Source organism: Camelus dromedarius, chromosome 3 (genome assembly GCF_036321535.1).
Source record: "Camelus dromedarius isolate mCamDro1 chromosome 3, mCamDro1.pat, whole genome shotgun sequence".
Classification (NCBI taxonomy): Eukaryota; Metazoa; Chordata; class Mammalia; order Artiodactyla; family Camelidae; genus Camelus; species Camelus dromedarius.
This window is the reverse complement of record NC_087438.1, coordinates 76,139,399-76,153,612: the sequence shown is the minus strand read 5'-3', so window position 1 is coordinate 76,153,612 and position 14,214 is coordinate 76,139,399. Positions and strand designations below refer to the sequence as shown.

The 14,214-nt window shown below is 33.9% G+C and overlaps 1 protein-coding gene across 1 annotated transcript in view; it reads right to left on the bottom strand.

The window, feature by feature from the left end:
* Positions 1-14,214, bottom strand: part of WDR36 (WD repeat domain 36) — a 38,717-nt gene that overhangs the window by 20,516 nt on the left and 3,987 nt on the right. The window contains exons 3-12 of the mRNA XM_010987524.3: positions 14,112-14,212; positions 12,529-12,646; positions 10,557-10,689; positions 9,011-9,065; positions 7,341-7,473; positions 6,893-7,068; positions 6,461-6,581; positions 5,906-5,971; positions 4,866-4,952; positions 3,542-3,687 (exon numbers count right to left, since the gene is read on the bottom strand). Of these exons, the coding sequence (XP_010985826.1) occupies positions 3,542-3,687; positions 4,866-4,952; positions 5,906-5,971; positions 6,461-6,581; positions 6,893-7,068; positions 7,341-7,473; positions 9,011-9,065; positions 10,557-10,689; positions 12,529-12,646; positions 14,112-14,212 (1,136 nt within the window). The remainder of the gene's footprint in view (positions 1-3,541; positions 3,688-4,865; positions 4,953-5,905; positions 5,972-6,460; positions 6,582-6,892; positions 7,069-7,340; positions 7,474-9,010; positions 9,066-10,556; positions 10,690-12,528; positions 12,647-14,111; positions 14,213-14,214) is intronic.

Genomic DNA, 14,214 nt, shown 5'->3' with positions numbered 1-14,214 from the left:
CAGCTACTCAAAACTGTGCAGGTAAATTTAAGAAGCTTAATAGAATCTCTATGGCTTAGAAATAAAAGCTTATGAGTGGATTTCTGTACTACAGAGAACAGAGTATACTTACAAAGAAGTTTGTACAAAATAGGTTCAAATGTAGAATTATACTTTTAATATGGATTTTCAAAAGCAGAGGCATCCATTAAAGTCTATTAAAACTAATACATAAGTTCAGCAAAGTTATAAGACATAAGATCAATATGCAAAAATCTATTTTATTTCCATACATTAGCAATGAACAATCCAAAATGAAATTTAAAAAAAAATTCTATTTACAATAGCATTGAAAAGAATAAAATACTAGGAAAAATTTAACCAATGAGGTATGAAGGTTGTACACTGACAACTACAAAGCGCTGCTGACAGAAACTAAAGATCTAAGTAAATGGAAGGACATCCTATATTTATGGATCAGAAGTAATATTAAGATGGTAACACTCCTCAAATTGAGCTGTGAAATCAACAAAATCACTATCAAAATCCTAGCTGCCTCTGCAAAAACTGACAAGCTGATCCTAAAATTCATATGGAAATGCAACAAACCAGAATAGCCAAAACAACATTGGAAAAAAAAAAAGAACAAACTTGGAAGATTCAATTTTTCTGTTTCTAAAAAACTTACTGCAAAGGTACCATAATCAAGACACTGCGGTACTGGCATAGAGACATAAAGAACAATGAAAGAGAACTGGGAGTCCGGAAATAAGCCCTCACATTCATATCCAATGATTTCTGGCAAGGGTGTCAAGACCTTTCAACAGGGCAAGAACAGTCTTTTGGACAAATGATGCTGACACAACTAGATATCCTAATGCAAAAGAATGAACTTAAGACTCCCTACACGGTATCATACAGAAAAATTAACTCAGAAAGGGTTACACACCTAAATTGAAGAGCTAAAATTATGAAACTCTTAGAAGAAACCACAGGAGTAAATCATTATGATCTTGGGTTATGCAATGTTTTTCAAAAACCACAAGGAGTTAAAAAAAAAAAAAAGATGGGCTGGACTTCAAAATTACCCCTCCTTTCTTTGCTCTAGTTTTTATATATATATATATATTTTATTGAAGTATAGTCAGTTTACAATGTTGTGTCAATTTGTGGTGGACAGCACAATACTTCAGTCATATAGGAACATATATACATTCGTTTTCATATTCTTTGTCACCATAAGTTACTACAAGATATTGAATATAGTTCCCTGTGCTATACAGTATAAACTTGTTGCTTACCTATTTTATGTATATTAGTTAGTATCTGCAAATCTAGAACTCCCAATTTATCTCATTCTACCCCTTTCCCCCCCGGCAACCATAAGTTTGTTTTCCATGTCTGTGAGTCTGTTTCTGTTTTGTAAATAAATTCATTTGTCTTTTTTTTTTTTTTTTTAGGTTTCAAATATAAGTGATATCATATAGTATTTTTCTTTCTCTTTCTGGCTTACTTCACTTAGAATGACATTCTCCAGGTCCATCCGTGTTGCTGTAAATAGCATTATTTTATTATTTTTTATGGCTGAGTAGTATTCTATTTTATAAATATACCACAGCTTCTTTATCCAGTCATCTGTCGATGGACATTTAGGTTGTTTCCATGCCTTGGCTACTGTAAATAGTGCTGCTATGAACACCGGGGTGCATGTATCTTTTTGAATTATATATGCTGCTGTGAACACCAGGGTACATGTATCTTTTTGAATTAGAGTTCCCTCTGGATATATGCCCAGGAGTGGGATTGCTGGATCATATGGTAAGTCTATTTTTAGTTTTTTGAGGAATTGCCATACTGTTTTCCATAACGGCTGTAACAAACTACGTTCCCACCAACAGTGTAAGAGGGTTCCCTCAAAATTAAAACCCCTTATGTTGAAATGATATCAACAAGAAAAGGAAATGACAGCCCACAGAATGGGAGAAAATATTTGCAAATCACTTATCTGATAAGGGGCTTGTATCTAGAATATATAGAGCTATTACAACTCAAGAATAAAAAGATAAATAACCCTATCAAACAATGGGCAAATTGTTGAGCAGATATTTCTCCAAAGATAAACAAATAGCCAATAAGCACATGAAAAGATGCTCAACATCATTAAGTCACATGGGAAATGCAAATCAGGAACTACAATGATATACTACATACTCACTAGGATAGCAATAATCAAAAGAATCGACAATCACCAAGTGTTGGCTAGGATGTATAAAAATTGGAACCCTGCTGGTGGGAAAAGAAAATGGTGCAGCCACTTTAGGGAACAAGTTGGCAGTTCCTCAAAAATGTTAAACAGAGACTTACCTAACAATTCCACTCCTAGGTACAAACATAGAAAAACAAAAACCTGTGTCCACACAAAAAATTTTGTGTACTAATGTTCACAGCAACATTATTTATAATATAGTCAAAAAGTAGAAATAACATAAATGTCCATCAATTAACCAATGGCTAAAGAAAATGTGGTTTATCCACAAAATGAAATGTTATTCAGCAATAAAAGGAATAAAGTATAGATACATACTATAACATGGATGAACCTTAAAAAATGCTAACTGAAAATCACAAAGACCATACATAGTATGATTCCATTCCAGTATGATTCTGAAATGCCCAGAATAGGCAAATCTATAGAGATAGAAAGCAGATTGTGGTTGCCTACGTTAGGGAGAAGGGAAAGGGGAAAAGTGAGAACTTGCTAGTGGGTACAGGGTTTCTTTTTGAGGTGATGAGAAAGTTCTAAAATTAGATTGATTAAATTTTGGTGATAATTGCACAACTCTATAAAATACACTAAAACTCATTAACTTGTATACTTTAAATGAGTGAAGATTTTGGTATGTGAATTATATATCAATAAAATGTTTTCTGAAACAGCAGAGGCAATAATTCTGTAAACCAAACTTGACATCATTTCTCTATAGCTTTAAGCCTGAACTCAATAGAAGACTTACGTATTATCAAAAGAAAACAAAATAAAATTTCAAAAGGTGAAGAAATTATAAGTAAACACTGGCATTTAAAATCTGTGTTTTAAAAAGGCTTCAACAGGACTCAATTAGACAAACATAAGAAAATAAGAAATAAAGAATTTAAATTACTTATACATCTATAGCTTATTGAGGATTTAGGTAAGTCTTATTCCTATACTGAAAGAAAAGGAAGGAAGAAATCTTAAGATTCATATTAATTGAATATAGTACTGTATAACTCAACGTAATTCAGGTAAGAAAAAAAGATAAATGCTAAAATCCTCCTCAAAGGGTATTCTGAGTAATTCATCAGAAAAGTTAACAGTATACCACATCTAACTAAGCAAAGCTTAACTTAAACCTAAAATAATTCCATACAAGTTGGATAACTTAACACTATTAGGAAATAGTTTCAAAATGTTAAAATACACTCTTTGTTCTTTCAATATTATCATTAATAAACGAGTATAACAAGATAACCCCAAGACAGTTTTACAAGAGAAAATGCTCTTGTAAACAAGTTCACTTACTGTTGCAGTTACATCATCTTTCTTCAGCTCTTTTGGCTTGAGAAAATAAGCACCTATCGTAGATCTTTGATAGTTCCAGGTTGAACAAGATAGCTTACCCTGATGGCAAGCGATAATACCATCCCAGTCACTTTCACGAGCTTCCTCTAAAACATAATTAAAATCATAAATCAAACTGCTTCTCACTCCTCACTCATTCATTCACCTATTACTTATTAAGCTTTAATAGTTTATGTTGTAATTAGGCACTAGAGACAGGATGGTAAACAGGTAATTCCTGATAACAATGAGCTTCCAATCTAACAAGAGATTCTAATTAGAGGAAATTACAATAAAGTATGATAGCTCTTATATGAGCACTCAGGAAGAGTTTACTAAGAGGTTTAGGGAGAGTAATAAATGGTTTCTTGAAAGAAACAGTAAAACTAGCAGAAATTAGCAGGAGCGGGTGAGACACACACAGGCCTAACAGTAACTTGAACAAAGTTAAGCACAGCAAGTAAGTAAAGTACTTTCTTGAGAGGAGTGGGAGGAGGGCAAGGCCACTGGGCCACACTACCATGAGTCTTGACAGCCATGTTAAGGAGAGGAGATTCCACCCAAAAGGTAATAAAGGGTCAATGAAAAATTTTAAGCAGATAGATGACATAATTCATGTTTTAGAATGATCACTCAGGCTCTAAGATAGAAAATAGACAGGAGGGTGGTCAAAATTAAAGTTAAAAAAAAAACTACCAGTCAAGTTGTTTCAATAACCTTGAAATGGAAATGGTGCCTATATAGTCATTTCTAGGATAGCTTTCTCTCAACAATCTTATCACCTATCTACATTTTTCTTAAAATCATTTTTTTGAATGAAGCACTGCTCAAATGACAGTATACTAAGACCTCAGTGTAGGCAGATCTTTATTAAATTAGCCAGAGCTCCATGTTCTCAGTTCTTACATTTTAACATTAGTGACTTTTACTATACCAAGCATATAATGGAATAAAAAGGGCTACAAAATTAAGTATCAAATATTATTTATTAATAGTTTATACAGAAGAACAAAGCCTAAAATTAATAGATAACAAGTTCAAATTATAAATTACTCATTTTCAGTCTTCACATAAGATTAGCATGCACTTGGGATGAATTCTGGATTCTTACTAATATTTGCAAAAACATTTATTAATATGGAAGAAATAAAGAAATGTATTTGAGTTACCCTCCAGATGCTTATTAATTTTGTAAAAACATTTATTAAAATGACAGAAATAAAGAAATACATAGGAGGAAATAAATGACAGACCAGAACTCAAAACACAGTATGAAGTTACTTACCAGCTGCAAACTTAATGATGGGAGGAAGTCTCACTGACATGGCATTCTGAAGTCCTTTACGTTTGACTCTCTTTTTATTTATTAAACCTGGGGTTAGGGGGAGATGAGAATATAACTATGAATATTTCTTAACAAAAATGTACATAAAAGAAAAGCTATTCAATGTCATATAACTATAAAGTTCAAGATATTCCCATTAAGTCAGGTGCAAAATGAAGATGATGGTTATTACCACTATTACAAGCATTACTAAAAATTGCAGTTAGAAATATAAATGAATAGATTGCATTCACAATATTAGCAAAAAAATTAGCAAATTAAAATATGTAAAATACCATTGAGTAATCTTAAATATGTACAACCAACAGGAGGAAAACTAAAAAAAAATCACTGAAGAATATTAAAGACAACCTGAATGAGGATATATTTCTATATATGGTAACTGTTAAAGATATCAAATTTCTCCAATTTGATTCTAAGAGGAATTATTTTGGATATGGACTTTAAAATGATCCTGAAATTCATCGGGAATTATATACATGCATGAATAGCCAGGATATTAACTTACAAAGAGTAATTACAAATAAAATGGAACATTTTTGTTTAATAAACAAAATCTTTCAAATGATAGAAATCATGTGAAGTGATAGAGAATAAAAAGAGCCCTTTTTGCAAAAAGATGAGACTCCTTACTTTGATGATTTCTCTAGGCTCCCTTCCACCTTTAAAATTCTGAATTCCACAGATGGCCCAAGTAAGATCACTGTCTTTTGGGTGGTAGCAGTATGTTTTTACTACCTAAGACATTTTTTACTACCTAAGATGTCTAACTCCTCAATAACTTAATAGCAGCACCTCAGCCACTTCCATAGGAATATTAATCTTAGGAATCTTACTACTACTCTTTCATATAAGGGATTTTTACTTCAACTAGGAAAGAGAAAATTTATCAGTGAAATTTCTTTTGGTTGTCTCACAGAATCTTGAAAATTTTTTTTGTGTGTGACCAGCAACTTTTTTCCATCTTGCAAATGACCTACCATGTCCCAAGCTCTTGTTAAATTTCTCATGTATTGTGGAAAATGACTGAAGAGTTCCATCTTGACCTGTTGATACACACAGAAAATGCCCAATAAGGCTTCATCAAAACAATGGACCATTTGAATCACAGCTCTTATAAAATCAGATTCTAGAAAAAGCTTGGTTACAGTGTCCAGCATTTTAAAAGAGCTGATTGCAACTACCTAATTTATAATATTCAATTGCACAGAGAATGCCATTTAGTAAGTACAAAGGATAAAATGAGGTACTAATAAATGTCAGCAGATTATTTGAATAGGCAAGAGCCACATTTTCAGAATTTGCCCATTCTGTCTCTGATGATTAGTAAACAGAATGACACTCCAAATGAAAATAATATCAGCTACAGCATTTCCCGAAATATTAAAAACATTCACCTTATTTTACCCAGATTTTCGAGTTACTCAAAGGGACATTTGAATCTAAAAATATGTAAACACCAAACCTAATAAATATTAAGCACTTTGTCCCCAGTGCTTGCTGGAATAAACTATTAGCATAAAGCAGAAACTCACTTGCACTAAGAATTTGTTGTCCATTTTGTCCATAATATCTTATTTTGGTAAGAGGAGCACTGTGTCCCATTCTGAATCTCAAAAGCCGGCCTTCACCTGTGGGACCATCAAATATCCATATCTGCCAAGAGATAAAAACGTAAGGTTCCTCCACAATGTATTAAGTAATCTGCAAGCAGTCAAATCACCTTCTACATAAATCAACTGGCATTGGCCAGTGCTTGCAGACAACTGACCCTGGAGTGGGGCCTGAGGAAAAGATAAGCTGTGATCCTCTCACTTCACTAAAATCATGTAACCTGCTATGATTTTTGTTTCATCTATATCAATATCTTATACCATATTCCTTTTATCTTCTAGGTTCCAGGCTGATACATTAAAGCAGGCTTATAACAGATGAGCCAAGAAAGATAACAATAATAATCACAGTACCCTGAGAGCATTGTCAGCACCATTTGTGACAAGAAGTGGCTCTCTATGGAGAAATGTCAGTCCGGCAATTGCTGTAGAATGTGCATTTCTCATTTGATTGATTAACTTCTTGTCTTCTAGATCCCAGAGTCCAATATGGCCACATGGGCTTCCAGCTGCCATTATAGGATGACCATCTATTATTAAAATAGGATAATATTAAGAAAAACATGTATCATAAAACAATTAGTCTTAACAATTCCTCTCTCCACCCTTTTAAGCCATAAATACAAATTTAAAAAAGACTATATACCAATAATCTATCAATATTTCTTTGGCCTTTTAGATTCCAGTATTTCATTCATTTCTATTAAACTGTAAAAAAATATCTAGTAAGAAAATTTCTATGGGCTTCGAAGTAAAATTTTAAATGTTCTCAACTCTTGTCAACAAACAAGGTAAGAGTTACCTGTGCGAAATGAAATCGAAGTAATAGGTCCCCAGTCTTGACGAAACTTCATTATTGATTCATCAAACTTAATGTTGTGAATTATAACCTGACCCGACATAAGACCAACAGCAACAACATCCACAGCTGGTGCCTGAAAATTAAATTACTCAACTTTTAATATTCTTAATCAAATGGCTTTAATAATCCTGATGATATATACCACTACGTAAGTGTTATCAAAAGAAATAATGGAATATCTTCCTGGAGGCGGCAAAAACAGGAAGTATTACCATTCAGGCATACTTCACTGTCCTATTGGGGGGGGGGGGTGAGGAAGGTAATTAGGCTTATTTACTTATTAATTTTAACAGAGGTACTAGGGATTGAACCCAGAACCTCGTGAATGTTAAGTACACACTCTGTAGCAATGAGCTGTATGCTCCCTCCCATTCTGGCATACTTTAATTGATATTTGGCATGGAAAGATTTAGGGATGATTTTTCCAAGTTACTTCCCAGCTTCAAATCTGGTAGTTATCATCACCACCCTGCCCCCAAAACATAGCTGACTTGGTAAGAAAACAGCCATAACACAAAAGGAAGCTGGTGTGTGAAATCACTACAAATCTATGACTGGATGGAAACAGAAAAAAGAGGTAACTCTAGAAAATATATAAAGGCTTGCCACATGCATGGCAATGTAAAAGGCCAACTACAAAAGAAGAGTTGTTTTTGAAGGAAAACAGGAAAAACCTATAAAACATGTTAAAAGGCATTTTAAATTTTAAAATTAGTCTGTTCCAGCTCTAATAATCTATGATTATAATCTTCATTTTATACAACAGTCTTATATACAGACTCTACAATAAATTTCTCTATTTTAGCACAGAAGATCAATGTCCAGCACATTACAAAATGGAATCAGGCTAAACATTTTATTAATTTGCCATCAATTTACTACTATGCATGAGACCCTGTGTAGAAGCTGGGGACACTAAAACAAATATGATCCTTTGCCCTCAAGGGACCTAATCATCTGCTACCTTTGGGGTCTTCTGGGTAGGTAAAGGTGGAGCAAGGCTAATGGTAGTGAGAGGGAATAAAGGAACATATATAAATTGGGCAGGTATAACAGTGGATATTTAAAAAGACAAGGGTACATGGGCTGTACATATGTCCAAAATACAAATAAGATTCTCTGCAGACATGCAGTCATTTACTCACACATGTCTTACAGACTCATAAAAGCAAAAAGCAGTTATTTCTGGAAGAAGCCAGCAATTAATGAATTATTAAGATTTGGGCCGTCAATTATCTCAAGCTACAAATCTCAACATCCTGACAAATTCCTCTATATACCTACAATCTCCCTTGCTTCACTGAAAAACTCATCTCCACTCTGCACAAGGCACTGGACTATATGCTTGCAAAATGACTAGTAAACACAGCTGCATAGCAACCACAGATTTAGAGCCTAATTCTAGGCAAAAAGGTTTCCATAAACATTTATAGAAAAAAGCTCTGTTTTCAATTACATTTCCAAAACACTATTTGTACGGTAATATTTATAAAGATAAACTAGTCTCTATATTATTTTGTCTTTAGGTCTAAAAATACAGTTGGCCCCTGAAACTGAAAGATCCTACTGCAAACTTCATTTCTTCTTTAACTTAACAGAAAAATACTAACCTGCTGAAGTGCTGTCACTCCAACTTTCCATCCCGCAAATGTATACAGAAGTTTACTACAAGAAGAAAAATTGTTGAAAGCTATTTTTTTTTGGAGAAAAACAAAATCAATTACATATTTTAAAAAATCAAACAATAACAAGTGATATTTAGTAAGTTCTTACTCTCCCCCCAACTATTCTAAATATACAAATTAATATATTTGATACTTAAAACAATTCCATGAGGCAGATATTACCATTTTCCAGATAAAGAACCTAAGAAACTTAATTATGTGAAAAAAATTAAGCAAAAGTCACATGACTAATATTGACAGAGTCCAGAGAGACCAATTTCAGATCCTAAACTGCTAATAACTATTATACTGTACAAACTCTTTAAAAAATTAAATAGAGAAAAAAATAAATGAGTAAAAACCGTATTATATTACATATATTACAATTTTTCAAAAAACCTTAGAATATTGGCAGATCTCATTTTTCACTACAATGCATTTCTACAAAAGGGAATATATCATAACTACAATACTCCTTGTATGTTATATGACTGTTATATGTAGATGCTGCTCTACATTTCAGAATCAAGCAGAGATACCTAAAATTGCTAAAATGACAATCAATGACGTATTTAATTATATATTAAATTCTTTAAGTGGCACAGATTAGGTCACTCAATGATTATCCAAGGGATATTTAATGTACAATAGAGAGTATAAACATCACATGAAGAACCTAGAGATAACCTTGAGGCAGAGACTATTTCAGCCATTATCCCTGAGCCTAGTACAGAGTAGGTAGTCAATGATACTTGTTAAACTGAACAGAAACACTGATTTAAAACTAAAAACTAGGATAAATGCTAGACCTCAGAAAATCTTATTTTCTCTTTCAAATTTATATGGGATTTGGAAAGGACAATTTGGATGGTCAAATATTTTTGTTTGCCTTTTAACGCTGTACAAACAAACTTAGCTGCCACTTTTTTCTCTGGATAAATGTTCAAATAATAGGCAAAGGTACTCCAAATCATTGATCTAGCCCACCAGCCATACTAATATTATAGTAGATATCCATCATGTTTGTGGTTGACGATTAAAGTACTTTTACCCTGAAAACCATTCCTAAATGCAAGCACTAAATGAACACCAATTGCTTTGCCTTCTTACCTTATCAGTGTATCAAAAACTAAAAGCTGTCCAGTGACAGTCTCATAATTATTTCTGATCTTACGTACCAGAGCCTTCTCTACAGCTATATGAACTCTTTACAGTGACTAAAGCTATTAGTATATACTTTTCAACGAGCATTAATGAAGCTGTCTACTACGTGACAGGACCATATCCCAGCTTTCACATATGAGATGCTGTGAGTAACAACTCCAAAAACACATCAGTTTACTGAAAGCCCTCCAAATAAACATATAAAAGCTGGGAGAACTGAGACTCAAGTACGCATTAGGGATAAGGATAAGGATAGATAAGGATAGATAAGGATAAATAAGAATAAGGTAGGAATCACCTATGTTTATGTTCTAAATAAAGTGCTTACTTGGATTTTACATTCCACAACTGGAGGCTTCCTTGTTCACTGCCAAGAAGTATTTTATTCAAGTAGGTACTCGGATGCAAAATTGCAGAAATTTTAAACACTGATTTATCAAAAGACAACTGCAAGTATTCTTCTACAAAAGTAAAAGTTATACATAATATGTAATCATTTTTATAAAACATTTAAAAATATTTTTTATATACCCACATATTTAGCACTTAAAGTCTACTATATTAGACTTCTGTACTAATATAAATCAAAGACTGACACACTAATCTATAAACATTCCCTGAGTAATTAAACAAATGTGATGAGGGGCAACTTGCAAATGCAATTGAGACTGTCAAGAATTTTCTATAAAATTATTATAAATCAATAAAAAATGTTAAAAAAAGAATTTTCTACAAGTTCTAATATCAGTATCATTAAAAATTTCACTCACTGCCAAATTGGTTTATAGGAATGAAAAGGATTTTTTTAAATGACACTAGGGATCATTGTCAGTATTTTTATAATTTGATCAAGAGGCAGTGAATGTTACAAGTAAATTGCCTGTACTGAGCTGAGCTCTTCCCAGGAGTGGAGGGCTGGGAAGCTTGATATCTAGAGAGTTTGATGGGCCCCTCAGACATGCAAAAAGCCAGAGGTAAACCTCAGTGAAACTAAGAACAGTGTTCCTCACATTTCCACAGGAGAACCTCTTAACAGAAGAGACAAAAAGTACTTATAACGCTGTGAAGTGGGGAATGGCACAGCCAGCTATCACTTGCTACAAGATCAAAATATTTTTTGAAATCTTACATATGTTTAAAATTCCCATATGTGAATTTTGGGGGTTTTTTTTGATTCACAGTTCATCCATTCATTAAATTTCCCAATAAACTGGAATATCAGAGAAGGTATACTTCTCTTAATCTTTAGTTTCACATACTATCTTGCCGCTGCATGCTCCCACAGGTATGTGTATCCCAATTTAAAGAGCAAGGATAGCACTTGAGAATTACACAAACTTTACCTTAAATGCTATTTTAAAAGATTCTTGCCTCTATTTGTAACTAGCAGTTTCACTTAATCTGACTACAAACAGCTTCCTAAAGACACTGGTTCAATGTGCTGCTGCAACAGTAACAAAAAGCTAGACATCAGCATCAATAGAAAGCCTGCTGAACTGTAAGAATCAGATTCTCCTACTTTATAAAGACTTTTAACATCCATCTGCACAGGGACTACTTTTGGAATTCTGTTCCCTCCACTTGAGCAAAGACAAAGCAAAGAGTGACTAATCTGAACAAGAATATGGAATGACACCCAGAAGGGCAGTCTCTAGAATGTTTACTACTTTATCAAGCAATGAGTTAATCAAGAGATAACAAACCCTAAAACTGTAAACACAGTGAAAAACTTAAAAGCTTTCATTCATCAAAGATCCCAGAGTTTTTTACTAGAAAAAGCTGGGGATATTCTGGTGACAAATTCCTAACCTTTGAAGGTAACAGGGTCCCATAAACATAGCTCAATGATACTGGTTAAGAATATCACAGTTAAAGGACACTGACTCATACGCTTAGAAAAAGGATGTATATTTTCCTTCAGGTTACTGGATCTTCAAGTTTACTATAATAATCTCACTTACTGAAAGTTGAAAATACAAATCAAGTATTACTCAGGAGTGAACATATACCAAAATTCACCCCACAGAGAAAATAATATAACATGTCACTAAACTTGGAGAACTGCAATGCAATGTACTAGCTTCAGATAAACACAATAGGTTATAAACAGCTCAATTAACTGACTAAAAATGTTTATCTTTTTTTACTTAGAATCTTTTTCCTTATACATGTAAAAGATTTCTAAAAACTCTTCACTGCTTACATGTGAAACCTCTGGTACAAAAGTTATGTTTACATGGATATTTAATTTTAGCTATACACACACTATCCCAAGATAAAAGCAGTAAATTGGTTCTTACCTTCTGAATATATGTGCCAAATAATAAGAATGCTGTCAGTATCGACAGAGATAACGTGGTCCCCAAATGGTTGCAGAAGATGGATTTCTGCTTTGTGACCCTTAAAGGTATGTACTACCTACAATGTCAAAGTTCAAAAGAATTTCATATTATTACTCAGTCATCATGTATTATTATTTGTATTAACCAAAAAATAAGATAATCTTAAAGATGCTCACATTAAGAAATGTGATCCAACTTTTGATTATCCAAGTTTACACTAACAAATAGCAAGGAACCAAGCATTTTCACCTGCTCCCCCAACCAGTCCAATCAGGAATCATGGGCTGGGAACACAGAAATGAGACCTCTGAGGCTTAGCTTCTCAACTGAGCTTAGGGAGGAGGCATGCACACAGCTGGGTCCCTCACCCAATCCAATTAGCCAAGTCCATGCATTCTAGAAAACTGTTCTGTAAGGCTGACGTCTGCAGCCATCACTGCTAGCTTCCCCATGAGACAAGGGAGAGATACAGGATACTTCTTCCCTATAGCATTCTGTTTTGACAGGGAGACCCCTACCCTTACAGCAGTAGCTGTATCCTCAATAACTATAGTCCTTTCCCCATGGTTTCAGTTCTCACCAGGCTCTAGGAACACTATTTCTTCTCCTTGTCCCTTTGACCCTAGGGATAGTAACAGCTTCCTACAATTAGCTGACAGACTCTGATGCCTTCCTACTTCTACTTTCTATATGCATCTCTCAAGGAAAACTACAAACTGCAATATTTGGCAAAAAAAAAGAAAGAAAGAAGGCACATTTTTCTTGACTCTCTAAAAATCCAAACAACTCCCACTAAAAAATCCTACAGGTAAATTGCCTTCCTCTGCCACAGGCAGTGACAATAGAAGAAGTTGGGAACAAATTTCAGTCCAAGTCAAACCTTGAGAAGCACGGTGACTCTGTAACTTGGCTATCTAGGCATCCCCACTTCCACTTTACCTTTCATTCTGGACTACAAGAACCAGGTCATCTCTCAAGCTAGTAGTCCCAGGACAAACTTAGAAACCAATTAGTAGATTAAGACAAGAAAAATCCTTCCTGAGCAGTGGAGAAAACAGAATCTAGCTTTTCTACGTGGGGAACAAGCACTTGGTTCTCAGAAAGCAAGTCATGGGCAATGTTGTTCATAATGAAAAAGTCAATCCATATAAAGCAGTGTTGCAAACATGAATCTCTTAGGAAAACGTTTTCAAAATACTCTTAAATAAATCCTACCCTAACCAAATAAACAAAGTAGAAAATTCCAGAGATGGGACCTGACTAGACATGAAAATGTAGTAAGCAGCTGCCCAAATAATTCTAAAGTTGATCCCTGCCAAAGAAAACCAAACTAAAGCACCAGTGTTAAATAATTTTGAGAATTTAATGAAATCAACTTTCTCTTCCTCCAGAAAACTGAATATATGTTAAAAAAAAAAAAAAAAGTACGTGTCAGGAGTGTCCCAGATGAAGAAGAGCAACATGAAAGTCCCTCTACTACAATGACAATCAACTACTGACTGCAAAAGACAAACAAATTAAAACAGTTCAGTGATACAAACCTCTTTATTACGGGCAAATGCAGAGAAAACATTCCCATAAGCAGCAAAGACTAGCCTCGCATCTGCTGCCATACAGCAGATATCCTGTGGAACAGAGTTACCT